Raw genomic sequence first — 26,701 nt, 5'->3', positions numbered from 1 at the left:
TAATTCTGATAGTTAGAGTTGTCATATTTAATTGATGTTATTACACAATGTATGAGAACATACTACAGCAGCTGTTAGTATTAGTATCGGGGAATATGTTGTTTGCCTTGATTTGCTAATGGTTAGCTCAAAGAACACAAATTCTGCCTGCAGATGAGCACACTTAGAGGCAGTAATGATGAAAGGTTCACATGACACTGTTTCCACTTCTCTCTTTGAAGGACAAGAAGTTTTTGGAATTACGAAGATGAAAATACAATGTAGTCACATCACTTTTAAAGGAAATATCCATCCATTCAGAAATCACTGGGTTACGGCCTGTGCTAACATTACATATTGCACAATATTCTGTCATAGCTATAAATCAAGTTTTATTCCTCGGGGTAACAATGGACATTCAATTGTAGAATACAAATAATCTCTATCATGAATACTTGCACACATCCTGAGTCAAAATGCTCATGTTTTCATTGATGACATAAATACTACCAGTCATGCTAACAACTGCCTTAAAATCTTAAATTTCTGTAGTCCAAAAATTGCCACACTCCTATTAAAGTTGTCTAGTCTAATTACAACGTAGTTGGAAGACCAACAATGAAAGGTATGATCATTCCTGTTCTTTTGTCATGTTGGAATAATCCTGTTCATCTTACAAAATACTGTAATCTATTCTTCAAGTTGATAATTTCCACATTGAAGAAATATGCATGTAATCTTAACATTTCTCCATTTGATATGTACCCTAGGGCCCGGTCACATGTCATGCATGTATCCTACAAAATTCAGCTGTCTTGTTACGGAAAAAGCTGTCTTTAGTTTTACGTCAGCAGTTGGTTCTGTCACAGCCTGCTTAAGAAAATTCTATGGCATCAAAATCATACGACAAAATGTGACTGCGAAGAATGTGACCGAGGGAACATGGTGTTTTCTTGCTCAGTCCTCTGGCCCACCAAACAACTCGACCTTGGAGGCGATGTTCTTCTGGAAGGGTGGTTTGTAGTTGGGGAAGTCCAGCTCGTACCCCCAGCGGGTCCTGTCCGTCTCCTTCCTCTGCAGCAGCTCGTCCTTCGTCGGCTGGTGCGCCCACACCTTCTTGGGCTCGTACTGGATGTCCTCACGGTCCTCGACACGCCCCGCCATGCTGGACTGCACGCGGATGACAGAGCTTCTCCTGTCAGCTGACCGGGGAGGCGTCTGCAGCGGAGGCATGAACTCCGGCACCAGGTCCTTCACCTTACTTTGATCTGGGGACTGGATAAAGAGAATACAGTAAGTAAATATTTCCTAAGATTTTGGTATACTGTAAATTCTTTTATTTTTGATTTCGTAGTAAGAGTTGAAAGGAAGTTTTTGTAGTATTTTCAAGTTCACGGTCGAAATTCAGTGTTTCAAGATTTCATTGTGGAGAGGCACTGCAGAAATAAAACTACCTCAAACATTTCAAATTTGACAATATAATAGCATTGGCAAATTGTTTACCTTGCATTAGCAAAACATTGAAACTGTCAAAATTGGTAAGAGGTAATATTTCAGAGATACATGAATTACATGATGACATGAGCTAACTTTCTTTCAATCTATAGAAAACTTAACATATCAGTCATCACTATATCCAAACCAAAAGGTAATTATGCAATCAAAGCAAAGCAAAGGTTAGTGTACACACAATAAATAACAAATGTTCTAACACCAAACAGGTTATGATCAAAATGAAGCACCACTGTGACAGCACACTTCACTCCACTACATGTTTGAAGTCACTATGTATGTGTTACTCATCTTAAGTTAGGATTGTACCACTAGATAATATTCTACTTTGCATATTAATTGTCTACACAATGCAGTGCTCAAAAGCTTCATGGTAAATGTCATAATTACTCTAATAGGTAGCCATTTTTAGAGACACTCTACAACTAAGACTACGTTCTTGTAACAGCCAGTTTGTACTTCCCTGGTTTTGGTGATAATGCAGTCATGTGTCTGTCAGTCAGAAGTCATGCTGTCAGTGACGTCCGTTTGATGAGCTGGTCCAGTCTTGATCTTGTAACGTTCAGCTATGGTATTCTCTGTCACAAGTCTCTGTCCATTGTCAGTCACATATACATGTAATAGTATACCATAACGCAGCTCTGCCATTGAAAATCTCTAGCCTGTTGTTGTCATCATTGATGTTAAACCTAGTGTCATTTCTAAACTTTTAATTGTATAGAAATGTTCTGATTTGTTAGAGAGTCTAGAACTCCGACAACACAACAATATGTGGTTCTCTGGACAACACAGTTGTCAAAACTTTGGTCGGTGAGTAGGCAACCTTAATCTACCACACAGGTTAGTTTGATGTATCACAGTTTCTGTTACCTTATTACCTTATTCAAATGTGACTTTGTGGATTTTCGCTTCCTCCTGGGGCATGATGGGACAAAGATGTTGACTGATGAGTATTACAAATTGATGGTATATGAAGGTGGGTGAGATGAGATAGTGTCTGCCTTGCGTCTTCAAAGAATCTTTTGATTTCAGTGGCATCTCTGTGCAGCAATGTGAATGGTCGGTGAATTAAATGTTTACACCCAAAGTTTGCATTTGTGAATTTCTAGAATATTGTGCATTATTGTGAAAGATAAAATGAAGAGAGGCCAGTAGAAAAAGCAGCAGTTCTACATGGTTTGGCTCAAACATGCAGCTATGACCATGCTGACACATTTTGGATCATTGTCATTCTTTGAATATCTGCTCATTTACAGAAAGAGGTGCCACAGAATTCAATACTGTGTTGTACCGGTACCACCAAAGAAGGCACTATCTTCAATCATTATAATGTTTATCAACCACCACAATGAACATTTATCCTGTTAGTTTGTCAATGACTTTATTGTGATTGTGGTTAAGGAATCACCCAGGGTTAGTGTCACCATATTGTGTCATATCCTCATTAGCTACATATCATATCCTCATATCATATCCTCAATACATATGGGCTTGGTTAGTTCAGTCAGTCTGGTTAGGCACTATCAACTAGAGATTGAAATTAAGATTTTCTGTTTCATCTATAAGACTAATATTCTAACCGTTCTAGATCAAACCATTATACTGGTAAGATTGTTAATGTTAAAGTTAGGCAGTATTTATACATTACAGCACACATGATGAAACTATATGCAACTTTTGCGGAGTATGCTAAATTAGCCTTTAGGGAAAAAACTGTGTCAAAGCAGCCCATGTTTGATAATTGGTTTTCTGTTCATTTTTTTTTTTTTAAACTGACTGTAGCTCCAGACTTTTATTCTTATTGTTAATCATAAAAGGACATTTGGAGCTGGTGCAAAACTGTCCTTCTCAGAGCCAAGAGAGATGGGTCTCTATAAGGACTATACACAGACACCAAGGTTGTCAGATGGGGGCCTGGTGTGAATTTGGAAGGAAACTTGCGAAGCCTCTTCTTAGTTTTCTTTTCCACAGGTTTGTGCTGGTGAATGTGGTAAATGGTATGTGTCGTAATGGGTGGCAGAAGAAACCTCACAGTCTTTTTTACCTTCTTCCCTCCGTCAGGCCCGTCACCCTTCCCGAAGGGGATGGGAGGAACCGTCTGTGGCCGCGTGGCGGCAGGGCTCTTCTTGGCCGCCCGACCGCCCTTCTTCTTCTTCTTGGGTGCAGGCAGAGAGTCGAACTTAGCCTGGACGATCGACAGCACCCGCGGATCGGCCCATTCCTTGGCAGTGTCCAACGCATTGTGTTCTGAAAAAGGATGACAGCAAGCCTTGTAAGTACAACAAGCACAATGCAATCACTGATTTCCATACATTAGATACTCCTATATGAATTATAATGTATGGTATATATGCTGCCTTAAACTTAACTTACCAAGGTAGCATGATGATGATGCTTGTCCACTGTGAAAGGGGGATTGACAAAGTCAAGGTCTTCATCAGATACGATGGACAAACTTCATCATCATGCTACCTTACCCTGCCATTTGCTGCTTATTTTTGTTGAAGCAATGAGGTGTCAGTTAAGCCATTGATACTATCAGACAACACTCCTATGATTATCACCTCTGGAAGCAACTTACCTTTCTTGTTTTCCTTCCTCATGTTGACTCCCTGGTCAATCAGGAAGCTCACGATCGGTTCGTTTGAGCACTCGATGGCCCTCATCAGAGGTGTGGCCCCGTTCATGGTCTGTGCGTCGATGTCGGCCCCGGCACTCACCAGTGTCGTGACCACGTCCACCTGACCCCCGTGGCAGGCATGGTGCAGGGGTGTCCAGCGGAAGTTGTCTACTGCATTAACGCTGGCACTAGATATAAAGACAAGAACACGCTTTTCAATATGTCATCTTCTAGAAGATGTACTGGCATGACCAGCCATATAAGCTTTCATATATGACGTTATGTCAGGCTAGAGAATGCGATCTGGCAAAATCACAATTTTTCTGGTAGACATCCTGATCAGACTCTGTTGACAGATCAGGATGCAAGGAATGTGTTAGGGTTTTCTTCAAAATACATAAATCCTGAATTTCAAGTCAATCCATTGATCTAAGCTAGTGACATGAATCAAACTTGAAAAGTTCTGACTTTTATTAGTTTTAAGGGAATACAATTGTATCTTTGGATTTACAGACTTCGATCAGGATCTCTCCTGGCAGAATCAGCGATTGCAATCTCTATCCTGACATATATTTACTGGGAGGTTTTGTCCAGTAACAAAAGTTTAAATGATGGAATGTCCTTGTGGTCTCAATTTGTGGTGTCCAATATTCTGAAATACCAGTATACAATGGAAATTCAACTTACCCCATTTCTATGAGATACTTGGTAATTTCAATGTGACCATGGGCTGCTGCACACATCAAGGGGGTCTTGAAATACTTGTCCCTGGTGTCGATAGGATAGTTGTTCTGGAAGGCTTGTTTCAGAGATTCTATGTCTCCAAGTTTAGCAGCTTCACTGATGTTGATGTAGGTTTTCTGTGGATGCTGCAGGTACCACCAGGAGTCATCTTGTAGAGGGTGCTGTGGGGGATGGTCCCGGTCGAACCTCCCCGTGTCTGTCCAGTGAGTGGCCCGTGGGATCAAGTGAGCCGGGGGAGCCCCACCCGGCATCCGCGGGCCCTCAGGCAGGGTACAGATTGGAACATAGATCTTTGTCTTCCCTCCCTTCTTCCTCCCCTTCTTCCCACCCTTTTTCTTCTTCTTAGATTTGGGTTCATAACTAGACATAAGGTAGGTTTTTGAGAGGAGCTGCTTTCCTGATAGGAAGACCTTTGTGTCGATAACCCCTTCCCTAGTCTTATCATGCTCTGTCAGAAGTTTCTTCATATGGTCATCATCAGGAATTGGTGCTTTCAGTTTTTTTAAGACCTGGACGAAGTCTTCCTTGTTTACTTTGTAGTCCTTTTCATCGTCTCCAGTGTATAGATTGGAAAATTCTGCTATCAGGTCATCTTGTCTTTCTACACACCAGTCATACAGAAACACCATCCAAGGAGCATTAGGGTTCTTCATGCCGGGTTTGGAGTACTTGGTGAAGGCATTTTCTGCCTTCCTAAGTTCTTTTCCAGCTGCCTTGCTGCCCGCTTCCTTAGCAATGGCACGTGGTGTCATCCCATCACTGTTCTTCAACTTTGGCGGGCAACCTGTTTGAAATTAAAGAAACGGCTCATTCACTTCAAATTACAGTCTGTTCTACATCTACAAAGTAGCTATGATAACTATATGTAGGTAAAATTGCTAGGATTCTTGCCCTGCCAAATGCTTGTGGTGTCGCCAATAGGATTTCTTCAGGAAATACCACATGCCTGTAACAATCTTCCCATTGTCTTCACATCAGAATCACAGACACTCCAGGCAAGCCAAACTACATGTATTCATTGTCTTGACAGTATTTTGACAATACAGAAAAAGCAAGATAGGGTAGAACTCAGGTATTTTCTAAATAAAATGGCCCATGTGATAATGCTGACAATTTCCTCACCTCTTTGTGCCAGGAACTTGCAGGAACTGTCATGTCCTCCTCTAGCAGCATAGTGGATCGGTGTATTGCCGTCCGAAGCCACTTGGTTAAAGTTTGCGCCAAAGGCGGCCATAACCTTCAGCACGTCAAAGAACCCCCCTGTGGCAGCCCTGTGCGCGGCGTGGTGACCCTTCCTGTCCACCGCGTTCACGTCTCCTCCCTTCTGCAGGATGCACCTGACGACGGCAGCGCTCCCTGCACCGGCTGCCTCCATCAGAGGGGTGGTCCCCATCAACTGGAACATGGCAGGAAGGTCATTCAGCACCAAGGTCATTAATTCTAGCTAGTTTCCAATACAAGCATTGGACTTTTCAACCATTTTGAATGAACTCTTCAGTGGATTTTGCTGGAAAATGACAGGAAGGCCATTCAGCACCATGGTCATCACATTTCCACACAATTAAATGGAATACAATTAATCCAAACTAGTTTCCAATGCAAGCATTGGACTCACCGACTTTCCAACCATTTTGAATGCACTCTTCAATGGACATTGCCAGAACATGGCAGAAAGGCCATTCAGCACCAAGGTCATCGACATTTGCATACTATTTCATGGGGGAAAATTTAACTAGTTCCCAATGCAAGGATTGGACTCACCGACTTTTCAACCATTTTCACAAGTCTTCAATGGATATTGCTGTCCTATCCTGGTTAACAGTGTTCTGCTTGAAAAATGGCTTCTTTCTGACACCATTAACAAGATTGTAAGCCTCCAGATTAGGAAAACTCATCCTCTCTACTCAAACTCATCATACCGCCAGACATTACACAATGTGTTACTGCTGGTTGCTATGATGCATTGTGTGATACAACCGGCGGTTCTGTCAAGTGAGGATGATAAAACTACGCCTATTCTGATCTGGACTGCACAATTAGCTGTCTTTAGACAGCACGTCACTCTGGGTCTAATTTATCTCTGTCCACAATTTGTATAAAGTGAAGCATTCAAAGAATGATTTTGTATGACCTCTCTGAGACTGTTGCCAATTCTTAACTGAAACTGTGACAAAAAAATTGATTATATTAGAAGTAGCTATTGTTAATTTTTTTCATCAGTATCACACATTATACCTAGTCACGTTTTACAGGCATCTATTAGGGCTAAATTACCATTTTCTTGCCACCCCATTACCCATCCTGTAAAAACCATTGTAAATTCATCAGAATAGAATTGAAGTAGCACTAGCAGACTTCATGATGATGTATATCCTCATGAACAATGCCGGTTTTAACAATATAAAAGTTTAATGGCCCTCAATAGTTCATACTGTCAACGCATGCTTTGTTAAGATGGAATACTAATGGAGCACTAATGTCAAGTTTGTGAAGCCCTTCAGCTTGGGGACCCGTGCAGACGCCTGACCCTCGGGACCCGTCTGAGTTCTGGAGCTTTTGACTGTTTGATACTACATGTATGTAGCTAATGACGTCAATTGGCAACTGGAAGCTTGACTGAAAACCAGACTAGCAAGGGAGATACACGGAAGCTTATGTATGCTAGGCAACTAATATCTACAGAGGGAAAGATCTGCAAAACAGATTTAAGGGATGAAGTAGTCATACAAATGACTTTGGTGTGATTTCCTTGTGTCTGGTAGGGTAAAAATAATTTTCAATTGTGTTCTATCAAGAGGTAAGGCAGGCCTCTTTCTGCCATACTCATTGATTAGGAAAACAACCAAACAATGACTCTGAATGTCTGTACATTTGTATGACCGAAGACACATTCCAGTGTGCAGATGAACACCCTAGAAGTGTTGAATGCATACTGCAAAAATGGCAAATGAATTTGCTAGAAAAACTGTTATACTGCCCCTCGAGTCCTTTGAAGGTACCATATGTGTCCCTATTATCCAAAGCCCATTTGGTGTGTTATTCAATAAGCAGCCTTTATAAAGTACCAGGGATGTTATTTTTTCGGGGGCATAAGCACCACCTAACAAGATGAGGCCGAAATGTACTGAACAATAGTGTTGGAATGATTGAGGCAAATTGATAGTGTAGTATTTCAAAGGGGTTAGTGATATACCTGGGTACATTTACCACAACACGCAAACTACTTTAGACTGGGTTTACGCTGTTGTGGCACATGATATGTTTTTGACCGTTGTTAGGCATTCATGGCAAAAATAATTTGTAGTGTCAACTAACTATACAAGTAATATATTAGCTGTAATGCTGTAGGAAAGGGCATGTTTGATGATTGTGTAATTTCATTAGTCTGGCAAGCTTTTAAATACCATTAAAAGTTGTAAGATTTATACCTCAGATCGTTTTACTGCTGTAACTGTTACATTGGACAAGGACAATGTACTTAAGTGGCCAAAGTTATGACGTTATTGATGTTTTATTGAGGAATATTGATCGTAAATCATGACTGCAGTTTTTCTGGGTAACGTACATCTAACATCTGTTTGGAAATGTCAAACACTGTGCTGTATCCTTAACTTCACAAAAGCAGCTGACTAATTCACTTTGTTCATGTAGTCTTTGTAAGCCCTTATTTGTTCTTAGGGCTTGACCATGCCATGTTAACAAAGATATGAATAATACCTTTCAGGTCTGTGTTCAAAGTCCTAAGGTATGCCTGACACTTGGTACAAGGCAATGTTTGTTCAGTTTGACATGAGCAAATCCTCCGTGGCAGGAGCAAACAGGTGATTTATAGTGTGCTGTACGTACCTATAGGGAAGGTGGGATTACAGAACAAGCTGTTTCTACACAAGGGTATGTGAGGAAGTTGAAAGTCAGTCAAAGTACTTCATAAAGTGAGCTGCTGAGAACATTCAAGTCTCATGACACACAGAAGCTGGTGCAGATGAATCAGTAGTATTAGGGCTCCCTTGGAAATCAGTTACTTAGTTAACCGTAGGAACCACCCTAAAGATTAATAAAAAAAGTAGGGAGGGGCAGCCCTCTCTCTCTCTCTCCCTTCATTGCCCTTAGTCTAACTATTTGACCTTTGAGGGACCACAGAAGATCTGGCAACTAGTTTTCTCCGCCCTTCTCAGTTTTCTGTTTTTCTTAATGTTTCACTTAGTATCATTCTCTGATATTGTCCTCCCATCTTTTCTGTTGCCTACCACTCTTTCTTCCTAACTGGGTGGTTCCGTGCATGATAGCCTTGACTAGTCCCGATGACCATGACATGAAGATTGGTGTCACAATTCTGAGTCTGAATATCAATGTCTTCCCATATTTCTGATAGCCTATATTCTGAAATCTTTGCTTATATATTCCCCCCCCCCCTCATTTCTCTACTAGTATGTTCTTCTTTACCGACCTCATGTTTGATGTTGGGATCTGCCCCTTTCTCCAGCAGCTTGATGCACATCTCCTCATTCTCTGTCGCCGTGGAACAGGCCACCGTGAGGACGGGTTTGCCGTCGTGGGCCTTGTTGTTGACTGGGGCTCCGTGCTGCAGCGCAATCTCCAGACAGTGGGTGTGGCGTTGGGTGGGGCAGATGCAGTAGAACAGTATACCTACAGGGAGGAAGAGAGGATACAACTTTAACACAAATTTATCACAACTTTTTAAAACTTCTGTCTTTTCTATCACAATCCTGTGGCCGTGTGACTCAAAAATCAAAATAAATGATGTTATGGTCAATTTCATTGTGCATGTTAGGGAGGAGGAAACTTTCATTGATGTTTCGTCATGATAAGACGGATGATCACATCTAATTCAGATTCCCCAAAAAGGCTTCTATCAATTCAAGCCATATCCTTGTTTGTGTAGTGAACATTCGATTTGTTGGATTGAATATCACAGATTATCCTGGTTGGTTGGTGTTCATGCTTTATAAACAAGAACAAAGTCAAGGACTCCTGGAAAGGTCCTTGGATATTTTTGCAACATTGAAATGAGCCATTCTGCTTATTTCCTTTGGGTATAAGTATTTATTAAGGATGTTCGTGAAGGTCTGTTGGGCAAGGAAAATAAAGGCTATGGCCATTTACTCCACTAGCCCAATTGCTGAACAGTAACAAAAGCCATTTAACACAATCATGAGGGAGGAGAGTGTCTCCATTCACTACCAAACAACTGTTCCCCCAGTCTTTGTAGTCCAGGAATATTTAAACAAGTTACCTCAGTGTAGATTCAATTGTGCCTAATTTGCTAATCTTTTTACGCCTTAAAAGCATCCGGCTGCGGCAGTGAAAGGCAACCTCAGTCGCTGCGTCAATTTCGCCGTGACAAGTTAATCCTTCAATCCATCACATTCTTCCCACGTTAAGGATCACAAACGAATCACATCAGTGCCCGGGCAGACTTCAGAACCCAGGCCTGCACAAATAATCCCAAATGCATTACTAGTGGATTGCTTGCTGGCTGCTAGCTGTTCTCCTGGCAACCTGAACCACTTTCCCAGCCACGCATTTGTTTGACCTACAACAATGTTAATCCCACTAAGCAGCTCTTCAAACCTTGGCGCTGAGTCAGGGTTTGGACAGACCACCAGTATGTGTGGAAACCTTGGAATCTTTTTTCAATAGAGTTCTAGAGATCTAAAATGCAACAAAGGTAATAATTATGTTTTTGGATAAAAGTAGAAGGCCTAGAAGGTCTCCTTTCTTCCTGTTTTTTTTTTAAAGTACACTGGAAATAGTTCTTATTTCAAGTTTGACTCTCCTTTGGCTTTTTAGAATACATTGCTCTTACTTGCCATCTTTCACTTGTGCTTTTCATAGTCTGGAGTAACAGTTTGACTTGGCTTACTGACTTATGTTAGTAACAGTTTAACTAACCCTTTTAACCCTTGCTATTTCCTTGGACCAGTTTTGTTATTATCTGGGAGAAATCTGTTGCAATACTAGTACTTGTGAAAGTTTTCTTTGTGTGTAGTAAGTGTGAATAACTAAGTTCCAAATGCTTCCTTTTATTCCTCTGCCAGTGTGAGGCATATAGGGGATTTACTGTCACTTAAAAAACTTGTGATTTTCTCCTCCAGAAGGCACAAACACTGGCCTTTAATCTTTAGTCAATCAGCAGAAACAAAACTTTTCCTCAAATGCCCTGCAGGCAGCTTTATGCTGGCTTGGCTTTTTTCAACAACCTTTGCTATGCTCTGTATGGTGTTCTTATCTATCACAGGTACACGTATTCTTATCTATCACAACTTGCTAAACCCTTTTTCCCCTATTTAAGCAGATGTCATAAACTTTGATGAAATGCTACATGTTGCTTCAAATATTCAATGGTATGAATTTAAAGCTGCTTCACCTTTTCAAATTGTTCATATAAAATCACAGAAAGGAATGTGTGGTGCTTCTCTACCTTCCAGAAGAAAACTACTGTTAAAACAATGTTTTAGGTCACACACCCAAGATATCTAACACCTAAGCTTGTTTTTGTTGCCAATGCTAGTATCCTGAAATAAAGCTTCATGTGCAAATGTTCATATGATATCCTTTATATTAAACTATGATAATAGTGTAGTTTCACACTGATCATCTCTACATTCCATTTTTTCCAGTTACTGCGAACCTTGCACAACATACATCAACACTGAGTCGTGAAGGAATGTGAAAAGCAAGTGTGTCCGCTTGCAGCCATGGTTACCTTTCAACAGTCACCACACAATATTTCATGCTCCCTTAGGACTCGTGCTGCATGAAATCGGTTCAGAGCCACAGGTTTCAATTTTCAGGTCCCTTGAATCGACCGATTTCATGGGTGACTTTTTCCAAGATAACAGCTTTACAAACTCCCTTGCCCTGTTATTACCTAAGTGAACATCCCACCCAAAAGTTTTAAGCAAGTTGAAACATTAGACAAGAACAATATGTAGTGGTAGTGGTAGGGGAATGTACTATTCTTCCTAGATGCAAGGAAAACTCTGAATGGCTGACTTTGAGTACTTCTTTTCTTATCAGTTGTATAGAACACAGTCCAGAGATTCTTACTCCATTTGATCAGTGTTGTGTTTAGCAACAATAAACACCACTCTGCTGAGTTACAGTGAAAAAACGTTTTCAGCCCCGTGAAAGCAGGCAGACTTTGTTGTTTGACTACGTTGAAAGAGTAGGCACATAGAAGAGCTGCCTGGAAGGTTCAGGTTCAAGCCTTTTTTAATGACTTGTACATCTTTGTGTGCTCCAGTGTAGATTAGGTAACTGGAGCCCCTGTACCCCACAAAGGGGCTTAGAGGAAGTGTCGAACCTTGGAGGAATAAAAAAGACTTCCTTCAAGGTTGAGCAAGTTTTTGATACCCTTCTTATCTCCATGTTAGATGTCCTTGTGGCCTTTGTATACTCCATAATGCTCACTCAGGGTGTCCTTCGAATGCTCAAGCCGCCCTCTTCTGACGGTATTAAAGACTGTTCACTGTTGTCACAAAACACAAGAAGTTGATACTGTCCATAGTTTTCCTTTCTCCCTGAGTTAACACTAAATAGTGTGTGTTCCTTCAAGAGGGAGGCGTTCTGTAGAAGCCACTCTGTTTACTACCCCAAAATATGAAGTATTGGGTATAGTCGAGGCTTTGCAATACATCACTACAAAAATATTTTGACAACATGTATTGACAGGGGAACAATGGGACCAGTAAACAGACGTTCCCTTCTATCATGTCTGTGTTTTCTTTAATGTTAAACGGCCATTTTGCTAGCACTCCTCTTGAATTATTGATTCTTGATGTAATTAGTCAGAGATTTTCTCTGAATCAAAGAAGGCTGTCCCATTTCCTTTGTCATCTTTCAACATTCGGATTTGTGCATGGTATTTGAGGTCTTTTGCTGAGTAGGTTAAATATAGCCGCAGGTAGAAACTCTATCAGTGAGGGACAAGGGCAGCACACAAAAGCCACATAAAACCTTTTCTGGAGTGTATATAGCACGGGTATACTGTATCTGGCTGTCTACTCACCCCCTGCCTACAATAGGGGATATCAGTTGTAAGTGGCAAGGGGATCAAAATTGTTTCATGACCTATTTCCTTCTACAGGCTACACTATAGAACAAAGTACTCCATGCACAGACAGAACCTGTCCAGGGATGCAAGAACATCATTGGCTGTAGTGAAGGTTGTAAAAAAACAGCCTAGTTCTATAGCAAATGCACAACAACAGTTATTCAACCAAGTCATGCCCTGTTCATGACTACATTTACACTTTACTGGGTCTAACATCAAAGGAGGCATCAATTATTCCTTCAATGCAATTACATGCATGTGTGTAGATGCAATTTGTCCCCTTATTGGCACCATAGATTTTATGACTGTGTCCACACCCAGCACATGTGAATTGCGACAGACACTACCAGCACACTATACCTGGCAAAAGGTTGTAGTTTTTTTTTGTAAACATTTGTATAACACCATACAATCTCATGACCCAATGAACAAACTGTGATAACCGAAAATCATAAAGCAATAGATTTTTCTGGGGTCTAAAACTTTCTGCCTGTGGGTGACCTAAGCGCCCGACCAGCCATCTGCTATAGTCGCGGCTACCCAACAGGTTGGTCTACGCAACAGGTGTCTGGGGGTGTGTCGGTCCCAAAGGGCAGGCCATACTTTACATGATAACACACCATTTTGTAACAAATTGTGTCGGCCAGCAAAGAAAATTTGCTAAAATTGATAGTATCAATCCCCAGTATTATTAGACTAAGGCGCTCAGTAAGAGCCGACTTGTATGTCCAATGTCGGACGTATTATTCCGACATAACCCCAAATTCAACACTCTCGACTTAAGTTCACCAAGGAATGTTGAAAATCATTTGAAACATGATAGACAACTGCGTTAGGTAAGCCTCTTACAATTCTCATTTCTCTGAACATTTAGTATATTGTTGCTAGTGGCATGATGTTTTGAATCTACGATGTACTAATACCATGTTATACGCAAAATCGATAATGTAAGCAGGGCTTAAATTTTCCAACAACTCACCTCTCCCGTTTTTGTCCACGATCTTCATATCGGCGCCGGCCTTGGCTAGAACCTCCATGGTGGTGTCATGCCCGAACTCGGCGGCTCTCATGACGGGTGTCCTGCCCTCGAAGTCCTGCACGTTGGGGTGAGCTCCCAGTCCGAGAAGGAACCTCACCAGCTCGTCGTTGTTGGTGACGGCCGCCAGGTGTAGCACGGACTCCCCCTGGTTCGGCTCGCTGTAGTTGATGAGGGAGGGGATGCCCTGTATGGTCATCTTCTCTATCTGTGGGCGATCCTCCAGCCTCACACACTGCAGCAGCTTGATGATCTGCAGCTGTTCTAGTCGCGTCGTGGCGACCGGCATCCTGGTGTCGCTGTGGGGACCGCGCCGCGCCAACTCTTACATTAACCAGGAAGTGTTCTGTCGACTTGGTTACGTTACAATGGGCACTCGGTAACAACACTTGTGCGCAACAGACTCATTCAATACGGTTACTCCATACCTTCGAAGTTCAACATAAAACGGTCTGAAAACACAGTGAAAATATATGGTGGAAGATTCGTCCAAGAGACAGCGCACATCAACCGTTGGTGGCCTATTCAGGACAGACAACAAACCGGACAAACATAACCCGCGAGCAAGGCAACGTTGACTTAAGCGGAGTGTGATGGCATGCTCGCCCACAGGCCGGTCCGTAGGGGAAAACTCCCAGCCGCGTACGAGCCCTCCTGCTTCTTTGGCCCCCCTGGCCGAGAACAGGTGTCCCTCCCGCCGCTGGGTGGATACGGGATCGGAGTCGACCGATAACACAATCAAATGGTCACCGTGCTCAATTCACTGAAGGTAAAAGATACGCCGCCTGTTCCCGAAAGGGGAGTCGACTCCGCCATTCTCGTGCAGCCTATGACACAAAGCCGGGTAAACTTTCGTTGCTATGGTGAGGAACAGGTGACTGGACGCCACTTGAGCGGCCAGACAAGCACCGGGCCATTACGTATTTATGAGCTGAGCGGCGAAGAACAAAGGGATTTCCTTTGGTCTGGTATTGGTCTTTTCCAGCCACAAAAGTAGCTGGGAGGAGTGTAATATCTATTGAAAGGATTGAGGGTAACCACTGCAGACAAGGCAGTTGTGATCAACACGCCAATACGAAGGAAAAGCTATGAAAACTTTGCGTGCAGTGCACATGTGACTTGCAAGGGGTCGTGGCGGACTTGGAGACCTGTGCCAATTCAGTATTCGCCCCACTTGCCACTTTCGGAATTGATATATGGCTAAAGTAACATTTCCAATGACATATGTGTCTTAATTATTGATATGTCAACGAAATGAAGAAAGACAGTGTATATGAAATGGTAGTTGTGCAAATGATACACTAAGGTCAACTGTCACACTGTCAAGTACATAGACATGTTGAAGCATGGATATGATTTATCTGCAGTAGGTGCAGATGTCCACGTCCACCATGTAATATGATATCTGTCATATGACAGCTGTCATGTTGGCTCACAAGCAGTGCATGTATATGTACACATTCTCTACCAGACTGCCTAGGTTGCCATAAAAATAGTTACTGTAAAGATTAACCAACTAGGCAGAATAATTTGCAAGAAGAGTTAGCCAGATAGTTACACATTTGCAACTCATCAATTTGTTAATTGCAAATACATGGCCAGCTAACTCCTCCAGCAAATTAAACTTGACCTATTTTTCCAGCAACCTGAGGAGTCTAGTAGAGACTAGCATGTATATACATGCTTCGCAATGTAAACAATCAAGATGGTTTCAATAGGGCTTTTGAACCTTTGCTGTGCTGTTTAAATTTCATTGCAGTTCCCACCAGATGTACCATATGTCAAGCCAAATTGATGTTGGCACTTTATACACGTGGCCCTTTTTTCATGTGTAAACGCCACCACACCACAGATTGGTGGTCTTAAACTGTTTATGTACTTTGCCCGATTGAGCAGCAACTCATCTGTCGAACTGACAGGAGAATCCATCATCATCACATTGCCCAATTGAGCAGGAATGTATAAAGTTATTAATAAAAGATGACAAGGACAACTACTTTACTATCATTTATTTCATTCCTTCATTTCCAGCAAGGACAAATATTTTACACATACATAATGTATCTGATTTGGTGCAATATGACAGGCCCGGTACATGATGTCATGGTATGTCATGAGACTACCAGCAGTTAGTGGAATCGGTGTGTGATGATACAGATTACAAGCCAGTCTCCAACACAAAACTGTTGAGCAGCTTTACAATCTACAGAGGGAAAACAAAACTGAAGAGCGCACTCTGGTCGCTGCTGCTTGTTAATCTGACTTCTTCGGCAGGCAAGCTGCCAGGAGGCTGAAGATAGAGTAGCCCACGCCAAAGATGACGAGCCCCATGGTAGTGCGGTAATACATCTTGTCAGTTGATCCACCCTTCAGGTAAACCATCTCCCCACTGGGCGCCTGTAAAGAACAAATAAGTCAGCAATCACCCTTTTGTTCCAAGAGCTAATAAAACCTTTCTGAAATGCTTGTAAGAAAGTTGGGGCATTTTCTTGCTTTTTATAAGCTTGTTTACCATTCCAAGTACACATACGCAAGGTTACGCATGTTGCCTTTGACATATTAGTACCTAACAGTACATGTTGCTACATACATGCGTACTCAGAATGGTGAACAAGCCTAATTATGTAACTTGCTACTGCACATCTGGTACAATCTTTGCTCTGCAGCCAAGGACTTTCCCTTATAGTACTATAGACTACTCAAGTCCAGGGTTGGGCATAAATGGGCAAAGATTATCTATTTTTCAAAATAAATATTTAGATTGGGAGAGAAGCAGTCACACGTCACTGGTTTGACAACAAATGTTTTCAACCCTTCCCAATCTTGGAATTGTAACAACCCTGAGCATAAACCAATGGTTTTAACTTTGTGAATCTACATACCTGCATGATTTTCTGCTTCTCCAGAACTTTGTTGTCCAGAGCTTTTCTGGTGGATGTGGAAAAGCCTGCTCTCTGGACAAGCGATCTCGCCGCCTGAGATAGCGACATAAGTGTAGAACATTAGATCATGTATGCAAGGAGGTTATATATAACCTCCTTGATGTATGACATTTCTGTTCTCATGACACATGATAAGCTTAGAATAAAACCACGTCAATTCAATATGAAAGATCAGAGGTTCATAAAATGATAACTGGCAAGTTACACTAACATGTGGATATGGTACAATCTTCCCAAAGTTTTTCACTACTCAAACCCAGTCAAATGCAGCGGAATCTACATCACACTAATTCGCATCATGTGGACAGGTACTGATGTGAAAGTCAATGTCCTGACGTCATTGCGACCGTAACATGTCAGCAACGAATCATACAGCAAAATGGTGACGTTGTGGAACACCTTACATTAGTTATAATTTCACATTCTAGTGTCATCAAACACATTTTCGCTCTCGTTTCTACACACACAAAAATCAGTTACGAAAAAGATGCCACGGAGTAACCAAAAATACTTCCTCTTTTCCCATAATTTAAACAAATAATTGAGTAATGATTGCTTATCAGTATTTTCTTGCAACTTGAGCATATCTACTCTTCACGTCGACACTAACGTGCATCAAGTAGGTTTAAAATCCATGCGAGGAAAATTATGAAGGTTGAAGAAACAGCCTACAGTACGAGTCACAGTACTGCATAGTGCCTAGGCTAGTGGTTAAACATCTGAAGGTCATCTCTATTTTCAGTGTCATATTTTCCGTTAAAAACAACCCCAAGAAACCACAGTTATCATGCGTAAGCCTTGAAAGGGTTGAGTGAAACACCTACCAGTACTCTATTCATTTCGTCGTTTCTTTCCTTGGCTTCGGGCACAAAACGCAGCAACTCTTCCTCTTCGACCTGGAAAAATCTTGTACCCGCAAAATGGCGGCCGGGTAGCTGTACTGACGATGGCAGAAAGACAATCTCTGATTCGTCTGAATAGAAACACCGGTCACTGATTGGTCGATCGTTGAATTAAGTAACCAATGACAGGAAGCCTCTCTCTGAGGTTCGGTATGATATGGCAAAGGTCAATCATGGCATGGCCGGCAGGTCTCAGTAAGGTGAGTGGTACAGTAGAAAAACTTGTCTCAACAATTAAAACCACCCGTAAATTGTGTGTAGCCTTGTATGGCACGAAGTGTATAACTCTGCTTCTAATGCCCCAATTATTTAAAGGTGGTAAATTGTGTCAAACTAACAGAAATGCCCGAAATTAGAGTGATCTCACGTGATGATGATAATGATTTTTTTTTGTTCGTGATGATGATAATAATTTGCATCATGACTGAATTTCGGTGTCAAAATTGTCACTCCCAACCACCAAGATCAGAGTAGAATAAGAATTAGATGACATTTATGGAAACAATTTGTTTATGAAACTTATTTAGATATATAATGTATTTTTATTACTGCTGGGCATTTATATTGCAGTTTCATTTACTATAACATTTAACGTTACCTCTACTTAAATTTCATTTTCAGCTTCTACAGTGCACTAGCATCTTCCAAATCAACCATGCAACCAACTTATTGTATAGAACATCTTCGCGCCTGTCTGCACAGGGTACCACAAAACCCTCATCATCAGGAGGATTTGGACCGAGTGGAGACATTTCAGATGTGTCAGTTTCAAACTTACCCATCCATGGCTCAGAACCACAAGATTCCACAGCACCAGGAAGTGACAGGGAGATGAAAGCACTGGCAAAGAGGTTTGGTGTGGACTACAGCGAAACTGAGAAATACAACGTGACAGCAACTCCTAGGGAAAATGAGACGAGTCATCTAACACCATTCATGACTCCATCTCAACTTGCTGAGAGAAGGCGGGAAGTGCCAGAGAGACCTTTTGATGGAAGGAGGACGACACTTAAAGAAGACTGGGAACACTTTGTGAAGTGGTTCAAGAGAACATTTTATGAACTTCATTATTGGTTTGAGATGAAGCTTGTGCAAGATGGCCGTAGGCTGCTCTTAAGAAACAGGTGAGAACTTTTTAGTTATGAGTTTGACTGTGGAACTTGATTTTATATGCTATTAAGTATACAGCAAGACAAAAAGATGAAACATGTTAGTTACTATTACACAACCCCCACAACTGCCAAGTCAGCAAGACAACTAATTTCTTAATTATGCCATAAAGATAATAAGTTTTCTGTAAAACTGATCATTCAGAATTTTCCAATGCTACAATTCCTAGGTTATTCCAGTGCCACTTCAAAACAAAACGTGCTGTTTTGCCACATTAAAATCAAAATTTCTTTTTCCAGCCTGACTTCCTGGTACATTACAAACTTCAACACAGAGATTGCAGTGGCCCTGTGGGTGCTACAGCTGCGGGGAGCGGTCCGCTACAAGAACCAGGAGGAGTGGTACAGAGGCAGCCACAGGAAGTTCCCTGTCAGACAGCAGATGGAGGAGACTGTGGAGGCAGTGGACCTCAGTGGGACGGACATTTCTTACAACGGGCTATCCAACCTTGGTGTGTAGACAGTATAATCACCTTGAATATTCACCTTGAACTTGAAGCTCAGCCAGCTCAGCTTCCTTCCATCATTTCTTTCTTCCATCCTTCCTTCTCTCCTTCAAATCATAGTTGTAAAGATCCTGTTGGGGGTCTCCACTTCAGGTATACTTCAATGTACTTCTGGTGCAACTTGTAGCATTGCTGTTATTTTCGACAACAGTATTCAGTACTAGTAGAAGAACCAGTACTGACAAAAGTTATCTTCCGTAGTTTCTTTTATTTCTATTCCACTTAACTTTGGCAGAAATATTGTTGATACTGAGAAATGAATGATATTGCTTTTGTACAATGTGCTTTACTCATGCCTTAGTGCTGCTGTAGGTCCAGACATCTACTAAGAATTCCTCCAGTCTTTGATACCGGTATGCTAAATTACACTGTTCAAACACTTATGCAATTTTTCCCATCACTTACAGAACTGTTGGATGACATGATAGAGTTGAGGCTTGCAGACTGTCCCCATGTAGACGACTTCTGCCTGTCGAAGCTGCACGAGTTCAGTGGGAAACTTGTTTATCTGGATATCAGCAGGTGTCCCCTTGTCACTGAGAGAGGTCTCTCATCTCTGCACAATGTCAGGCAAGTTATACCAAGTATAAAGTAACTTGGCTCAGGTATTCAGTGAATAAGTAGTCCATTAATAGCATTAAAATAGAGTGTATTCTCAGTTCGATTAACAACACAAGAAGTAATTTGAAGAACAGGAAAGTACATGTTTGAATTAAAAAACAAACCATCCACACATACTCATTGTCTTCCTTCATATTTGCAGGAGTCTGCAGGTTGTTAAGATGGAAGAAATGCCCAATGTGAAGTACAAGGAACTGGTAGCGCTGATGATGGAGGAGGTAATGCCATGGTGCAAGTTTGAGGGTGTGGACTACGTGGAGAAGGCAGCGAAGTTGGGCATCAAGATGGACCTCTCAGCCTTGGAAAACAAGGATGTGAAACTTCTGGACAAGCCAACAGAAAAAGTGGAAGAAAAAGAAGAAGGAAAACAACAGCAAGAGGCTACATCTACAGCTGCAGCTTAGATACATTTCAGTTTGGAATCCTTTGGGGTGTAGAGTAAGGAATATCAAGTGGTGAATAAGACATCTGAAGCTTTTGTTGCATCACAATTGAATGTTATATATGTATCAGATTTATGATAGTGTATATTGAAGACATCAAAATAATCTTTGTTCTGCCTTTATCTATAGACAAATTGTGTAAGAGTGAAGGCTATTGTAAAGTATGATTATGTGTTGGAATTTTTATTGAAATCAAAAGATGCACATTAAATTGTTGTCAACCACATGTTGCCTTTATTAAAATTTTCATATATGGTTTCACAGAGATTGAACCACATTTTAACTTCCAATATACTTTGACACATCCAGCAAAATATATAAAATTTATAAAGCATTACAATGATGGACACTAAATTCCAGCTTTAGACTGAAGCCTGAAGTGAGAAAAAGACAAACATTTCTTCAGCATATACCTTCCCTTAAAATAAGTACCCTGTCTTTCTATGCAGCCTCATGTTGCCAAGAAAAACAGACTCTCAGCAGACCTGTATATGGTTCAGGTTTGTACTGTGCTGTTAACAGGCTGACGAATCTTCCTCTGGTGTTACATAGTATCCAGTACTAGTATTTGTTTATACTGCTGCTGGGGTCTCTGACACGTTACACACTTATTGATTATTCTATTGTCTTGAGCAGACACATCCTCACACTAGATATACTAGAAGTATGAGTCCTGCCACTGCCACATATTGGAAGTTGTCATGACATATTCAAATACGGCTGAACACAGAAATTAGGGTGGGGCCTGCAGTCACTACTAATGAGCTGCATTCAGGGGGAATACTGGTAGTATGTTCCCCCAGAACCAAATCAGCATGGGTAAAACATGAAATGGCTGAGCCTCCTTGGCAGGCCTTGCCTTGCAATCCTTAGTTATCCACTTCGAACCGTTCTCTCATATCCCCTCAGCATCTATTTGACAGCTTGGCAGGTATTTTTCTAGCAGATGGACTGTGCCGGTCTTGTCTTTCACTGCTGGTAGGTCGAACAATCTCAGAGTCTCCAACAAACTGTAACAGCAACAAGGAAAGAATAGTAATTCACAAAAAGAATAAGCATATTGTTCAATTGAGATGTGCTTCACCATATGTCATTCCTCATATGGTAGGTCTGTTCCTGAGTATATAAGAGGTCACAAAAATTGTACTTTATACAATATTTGTATTAATTGACAATCAGACAAATCATTACACTGGGTCAGCCTAGACAACAACCAGACGACATAAAGTATGGCAAAAGTATGATACAAAAGCTTTGCAATGAATTGGATTGACACACCAGTGACACCACACATTACCAGCACAATGGAGGCTGGCATCATATTTTCTAATCATCATTTCAAGTGAGTTTCCTAGTTCAATGACGGAGATGTTACCCTTCTTGGAAAGTTATCACCCCTAAGTGAAGAAGTAATGATGGAATATACCTTGACCACAAACACAATACTAAGTCAGTATTGAATAGGCCTTTACCCCAAAGCCAACACATAACACCAACTACCTCAGGTCCTTAAGCTGAAGGAGCCCTTTGTCGGTGACGTTTCCACAGCTGGTCACCTCCAGGTGCTGCAGTGTACCTGCCAGGAGGTGCAGCTTCCCTATGCACTCGTCTGTGATGTACATGCATCTGTTCAGCGTCAAAGACTTCACATGCTTCAAATGTCCTGCAAGCAAATAACCATCATAAGTATTTGTAGTAATGGTTTTCGATAACAGGGTATATATGATAGCCTGTGTGCCATCCTATTTCTACCGGGGCTCCTTTTAGGGTAGCAAGTGTAGGAGCCCCGGTAGAAATAGGATGGCATCCAGGCTAAGATGTGAGGCAATAATAGAGATATTAGAAAATGTAATGCGGTGGAGTCATGGAGGTGGCTGATACTAGATGCATCCACTGATTCACATTAGGTAAAGGTACAGGAACATATGTTAGAAAGTACCATCATGAACAGAACTGTATACTTGGTCAAAATGTAGCTTTTGTATTCTATCAAGTAAAATACATCACAAGTAAGTTTAAATTATATGTATGAAATTTATCTAAAGCCCTCTCTGGCTTTTTAGGTGTACATGGATAAGGAGAAGGGCTAGGGCAAACCTATTTTACTGATTACAAGTGGAAGGTCACATTGCAAATGATGCACTTACTAAAATGTTCAAATCCAATGTGCATGACACCGGAGTCTGTGGCATCAATTTCCTCAATCTTAAACTTCTGAGGGGGGCCTGTGGGGAGGGTGTTGTAGTCTCTCTGCCAGGAGGGTCTGTCCTTGAACCTGAGATGTGCACCACACCTCAGCAGCCACTCTGCTGCCGCACGGTCTGGACCCACCTGCTCAATCCGCTTTTCATCAACCCTTTACAAAAAGGAACAAATCACTTAATTGCTACAGCTTGATACAACGATGCACTACTTGTACTCATTCTACATACTGTACTTCCTTGAACCATCCCTGATGGTACAAAAAAGATAGGAGTACAGAGAACATGATACTAATGACATAACATGGAACATTATTATGCAGCCAAGTTGTTCTTGACAACTCAAAATGCAAAGAGTATCTCCTTCAAAGTGTCTATGGTACCAAGGACATTGCAAAGGACAATGTCCTTGATGGAACCTAGTGGTGTTATTCACATACATATACAGAATAAAAATACAGAGAAGCACTTGCTGGTCTGATAGACTTAAACATGTATATGTACGAATCTGAAGGGACAAGGTATACTAGTAATATTGCACCATGTGAACTTTATGTTGCAAACTTACTTGTTGAAGACAGTGTTGAGCCATCCCCACAGTAGTCTGGGCGGTGCAGTGTGCAGCTGTCTGGAGGTCTTGGACAGCAGCAGGCTAGTGAAGCCCTGTCACACACACACCAGGTTGTGCATAAGAGATGGATAACGTTATTAACGTTAAATGATGATACTAAATTCAATGATAACACTTAACTACCTTCATCCAACACCTATTATGGAGCTATCAGTTTTCCCACAGTTACATGCATGAAGCAAGTTACAGGATTCCTCTGCACTTATCACGTAACGTTAGCTTCACACTTGAACTCTAAACCCATGACCGTGTAACCAACGTTACGTGCACGTTCTCACGCCTGTGATAAATTGACTCGAATTTCAGATAACCCACTAGCGTGGGCGCCAAATTCTGGTCATTTTATCAAAACACAAATGAGACCTTGCTGCATGCGGTGACTGTACCCGTCACAATCTCCAGAGACCATGTCTTTAAACCATGAAACTGACCTTGTTTCTCACACACGCTGCTGTCAGTGCTGCAGCCATTGGGAGATGTTTTCACTTCATCTTCATGTCAAAGGGCAACACAGTATCATACCATGCGTACAATAGGGGTGGTCCTGTGTGGTGCTCAAAAGTTGAAAATATGCCTTTTAAACTTGATAAAAAACGGACAATCCATCAATTAATACACAAATATACCGATTAGTTATTCTAAATATGAAAATATTATATTTTTGCTGATATGTGATACTAAATGTTGTATTTTATTCAAGCCTTGCAGCCCCGAGTTGTATAATGAACCAATCCAAAAGCCAAGATGGCAGCGCTCATGAAAAATGCCGCGACCAGGGTAAGCTACTTTTTGATTGGAATAAACTGCTGCCGAGTTGGCTTTTTTGAGTTGTAGTAACGTTGCTGATTAGCTACGATAGAAGAATCGCAAACAGATGTGTCATGTGTGATCTCTAATGAGGAATTTGCCTCAGGTATCAGAATATTTAGATAAAGATGTCAGCGCCCCCCACCCCACCTATCCTTGGGGAGGGCGTTTTTATCATGTAGTGCTGCCGCCTACTATACATACTACATGCCTTGTACTGCAAGGTAAAGACATCCCTTCAGACCGTGAGGTCTATTCCCTCATGCCTTAACACGTAGAAGACTTCTATTGTTAATGTAGCGTAGCTAGGCCATATTCTAGCATAATCAAAATGCTAGCACGCATACACATCTTATCTGAGATCAAAATTAATTGACTGTAAACATTCTTCCAGGAGTGATCTGAAAATCGTATCATATGAACTTTAAGCACGATAATCTTCAGTCATATAAGATCTCTTGGCTTGGCTTCGCGAACAAAGATTTATGTGCGTTGCCCATGTCTGGCGCAGGCTAGCTGTTGGCTGACAAGGCCGATGCGTGACAGGCACACTCGGCCACATAATTAACATTCAGTATGTTTGTTTCCTTCTCCACCAGATGACCACCATACTGAGACCTTGCACCTGTGCCATGGTGTCCCACCGAAACAAAACTTTTAAGAGGGACAACATAGAGAAGCAGAAAGTGCGAACAAAGATCTGGGTGGATTATGATATGTTGCACAAGGTGTTCAACAAGTAAGGACCATTTGATTGCAATTGTTTGAAATCAAGAAAAAAGAATTTCATTTTTTGTTTCTTGAAGATTGTTTGCACAATAAGGTTGTTCACCATTCCGAGTACGCATGTACAAGGTCAAAGGTTAAGGCTCCTGACTTGAAAACAGTTCTACTCTTGACCATGATTTACACATGTCCATTGATTGATTTGCATAACAATGTGTAATCATCTATGATAGTATGTCTCAGGGGCCTTTATTTTTGACCTTGTGCATGTGTACTTGGAACAGTGATTTTCAATGAACGACCTTTTTTTTCTGCCATGCTAGTGAAGTGTGTCAGCAATGTATTGTGCATTCTAGTTATGTCCCAAAAACTCGCAACTGTTGCTTTTTCATTACTCTCCACATCAGAGTTGACACAGCCCATATAGGGAGAGTTGGACAGGAGAGAGCTGCAGCTGAGTGGATCACCAGGTGTGGAGGGGCTGTGAGGATACAGGATGTGGAGGAATGGTTCTATAACTACAACAACCTGGGCACTGGGCCACTGGGCAAGTTTGTGATAGAGGAGATAGATGCCAGCTGGGCAGATGTACAAGCAGAAGGGTTTGATCATCTTGGTAAGTACTGCAACAATTGTGACATTTATATTATACAAACCCTACCAAAGTCTTGGAATGATGTTTTCTTTGTATTCTAGAGAAGTCAATATGAAATAATCTTTCCTGAATTTTGTATTGCTATGTACCATTGTTCATTGAAATATCTTTAATATTTATAACATTAAGATATTAAGTAAAATAATATATCTTTTCTATAACATGTTTGTCCAGATGGTCTGAAGGCTGTACGTACCATGAAGTTCAGCAGCTGCCCCTACCTGCAGGATGCCTGCCTGGAGAGACTTGCACCACTCAGCCACAGTCTGCACAGTCTGGAGATCTCACACTGTGGCCAGCTGGTCACAGACAGGGGCATACTGGCACTGCAGGAACTCAAGTAATACATTCTAACTTCTCAAGAAAATAAATTTTGTTTGGTCTATCAGGCACTGAATAGGCAATCTAAAGACCTGTCACATGTTTGCTTGTTACCTCAGTGAAACTGTGAACACAGTGAAACTCAGTGAGGTATTGTTTTTTGGTTTGTTTGTTTGGTCTTGGTGTGTGTGAAAGTCTTTTCCCGCTGGCCCGGGTCCAAGTTTGTTCCCAAGCTGAGTTGTAACCAGAGACTGTTAGGATGCTAAGGTTGGGCTGGCCTGTGTCCAAATATTGTCAGGAAGTGAATGTTGGCACATGGCAGAAGCCAAGAGTGGAACATGTAATGTGTGAAATGGACATTTTTGTGTCATGATATTCACAAAAACTCCCAAAGTACCACTCATATGTATGACATCTTTGATTTCTTGCTTGATTTTGAGTTGGAATGATCACATTTTTACCAAACACATTGGTGTTTTTCAGGCAGTTACAGAGATTACACCTGGCTGACCTCCCAGGGGTGAAGGACCCAGAGGTCACCCTCCAGACCCTCCAGTCAGCACTCCCATCATGCTTCATCACAGCTGAGCTGGGGGAAACAGGGGCTGATCAGACTGCACAGATGGCTTCCCAGTCACATGGAACAGATGTTATACTGTAGTTTGCTGTGTTTCGTACTAGTAATACATGTGCATGTTTCCTTTCTCAGTTGTCTCAGTGTTCTCAAAGAGGATGTTACTATTGTTGCCTGACCTGCTGACCATCTCAATCACACAACCCATATGAATAAAGCATGGTTCCATTAATGA

General features: G+C 41.5%; 5 protein-coding genes across 7 annotated transcripts; 2 read left to right on the top strand and 3 right to left on the bottom strand.

Moving 5' to 3' along the window:
- Window positions 1-195: 195 nt before the first annotated feature.
- LOC136433671 (ankyrin repeat and EF-hand domain-containing protein 1-like) lies at window positions 196-15,146 on the bottom strand. 2 transcript variants are annotated; one of them, XM_066426101.1, is made up of 8 exons: window positions 13,912-15,146; window positions 9,303-9,502; window positions 5,978-6,251; window positions 4,799-5,639; window positions 4,073-4,299; window positions 3,536-3,738; window positions 2,370-2,406; window positions 1,142-1,254 (listed from the first exon to the last, which is right to left on the bottom strand). In XM_066426101.1, exons 1-7 carry the CDS (start codon window positions 14,255-14,257, stop codon window positions 2,371-2,373), a joined length of 2,127 nt encoding a protein of 708 aa, XP_066282198.1. In that variant the 5' UTR covers window positions 14,258-15,146; the 3' UTR covers window positions 1,142-1,254; window position 2,370. The 2 variants fall into 2 exon arrangements, with proteins under 2 accessions (XP_066282197.1, XP_066282198.1); XM_066426100.1 differs by lacking the exon at window positions 2,370-2,406 and having other exon boundaries at window positions 196-1,254; window positions 13,912-15,143.
- Window positions 15,147-15,962: 816 nt separating this feature from the next.
- Window positions 15,963-17,870, bottom strand: LOC136433676 (cytochrome c oxidase subunit 7A2, mitochondrial-like). The gene is made up of 3 exons (XM_066426110.1): window positions 17,735-17,870; window positions 16,851-16,943; window positions 15,963-16,365 (listed from the first exon to the last, which is right to left on the bottom strand). Exons 1-3 carry the CDS (start codon window positions 17,747-17,749, stop codon window positions 16,222-16,224), a joined length of 252 nt encoding a protein of 83 aa, XP_066282207.1. The 5' UTR covers window positions 17,750-17,870; the 3' UTR covers window positions 15,963-16,221.
- Window positions 17,871-17,898: 28 nt separating this feature from the next.
- Window positions 17,899-20,775, top strand: LOC136433673 (uncharacterized). The gene is made up of 5 exons (XM_066426105.1): window positions 17,899-18,012; window positions 18,434-18,936; window positions 19,222-19,433; window positions 19,895-20,057; window positions 20,251-20,775. The coding sequence occupies exons 1-5, from the start codon at window positions 17,935-17,937 to the stop codon at window positions 20,510-20,512; spliced, it is 1,218 nt and encodes a 405-aa protein (XP_066282202.1). The 5' UTR covers window positions 17,899-17,934; the 3' UTR covers window positions 20,513-20,775.
- LOC136433675 (ATP synthase subunit s, mitochondrial-like) lies at window positions 20,763-23,938 on the bottom strand. 2 transcript variants are annotated; one of them, XM_066426108.1, is made up of 5 exons: window positions 23,815-23,938; window positions 23,321-23,415; window positions 22,699-22,907; window positions 22,052-22,214; window positions 20,763-21,561 (listed from the first exon to the last, which is right to left on the bottom strand). In XM_066426108.1, the coding sequence occupies exons 1-5, from the start codon at window positions 23,851-23,853 to the stop codon at window positions 21,447-21,449; spliced, it is 621 nt and encodes a 206-aa protein (XP_066282205.1). In that variant the 5' UTR covers window positions 23,854-23,938; the 3' UTR covers window positions 20,763-21,446. The 2 variants fall into 2 exon arrangements, with proteins under 2 accessions (XP_066282205.1, XP_066282206.1); XM_066426109.1 differs by lacking the exon at window positions 23,815-23,938 and adding an exon at window positions 23,507-23,720.
- A 126-nt stretch (window positions 23,939-24,064) lies between these two features.
- Window positions 24,065-26,698, top strand: LOC136433674 (ATP synthase subunit s, mitochondrial-like). Its single transcript, XM_066426106.1, has 5 exons — window positions 24,065-24,160; window positions 24,790-24,929; window positions 25,324-25,532; window positions 25,746-25,911; window positions 26,376-26,698. The coding sequence occupies exons 1-5, from the start codon at window positions 24,128-24,130 to the stop codon at window positions 26,551-26,553; spliced, it is 726 nt and encodes a 241-aa protein (XP_066282203.1). The 5' UTR covers window positions 24,065-24,127; the 3' UTR covers window positions 26,554-26,698.
- The last annotated feature ends 3 nt before the right edge of the window (window positions 26,699-26,701 follow it).

This window comes from Branchiostoma lanceolatum, chromosome 4 (genome assembly GCF_035083965.1).
Source record: "Branchiostoma lanceolatum isolate klBraLanc5 chromosome 4, klBraLanc5.hap2, whole genome shotgun sequence".
Classification (NCBI taxonomy): Eukaryota; Metazoa; Chordata; class Leptocardii; order Amphioxiformes; family Branchiostomatidae; genus Branchiostoma; species Branchiostoma lanceolatum.
This window is presented reverse-complemented; position numbering and strand designations above follow the sequence as displayed.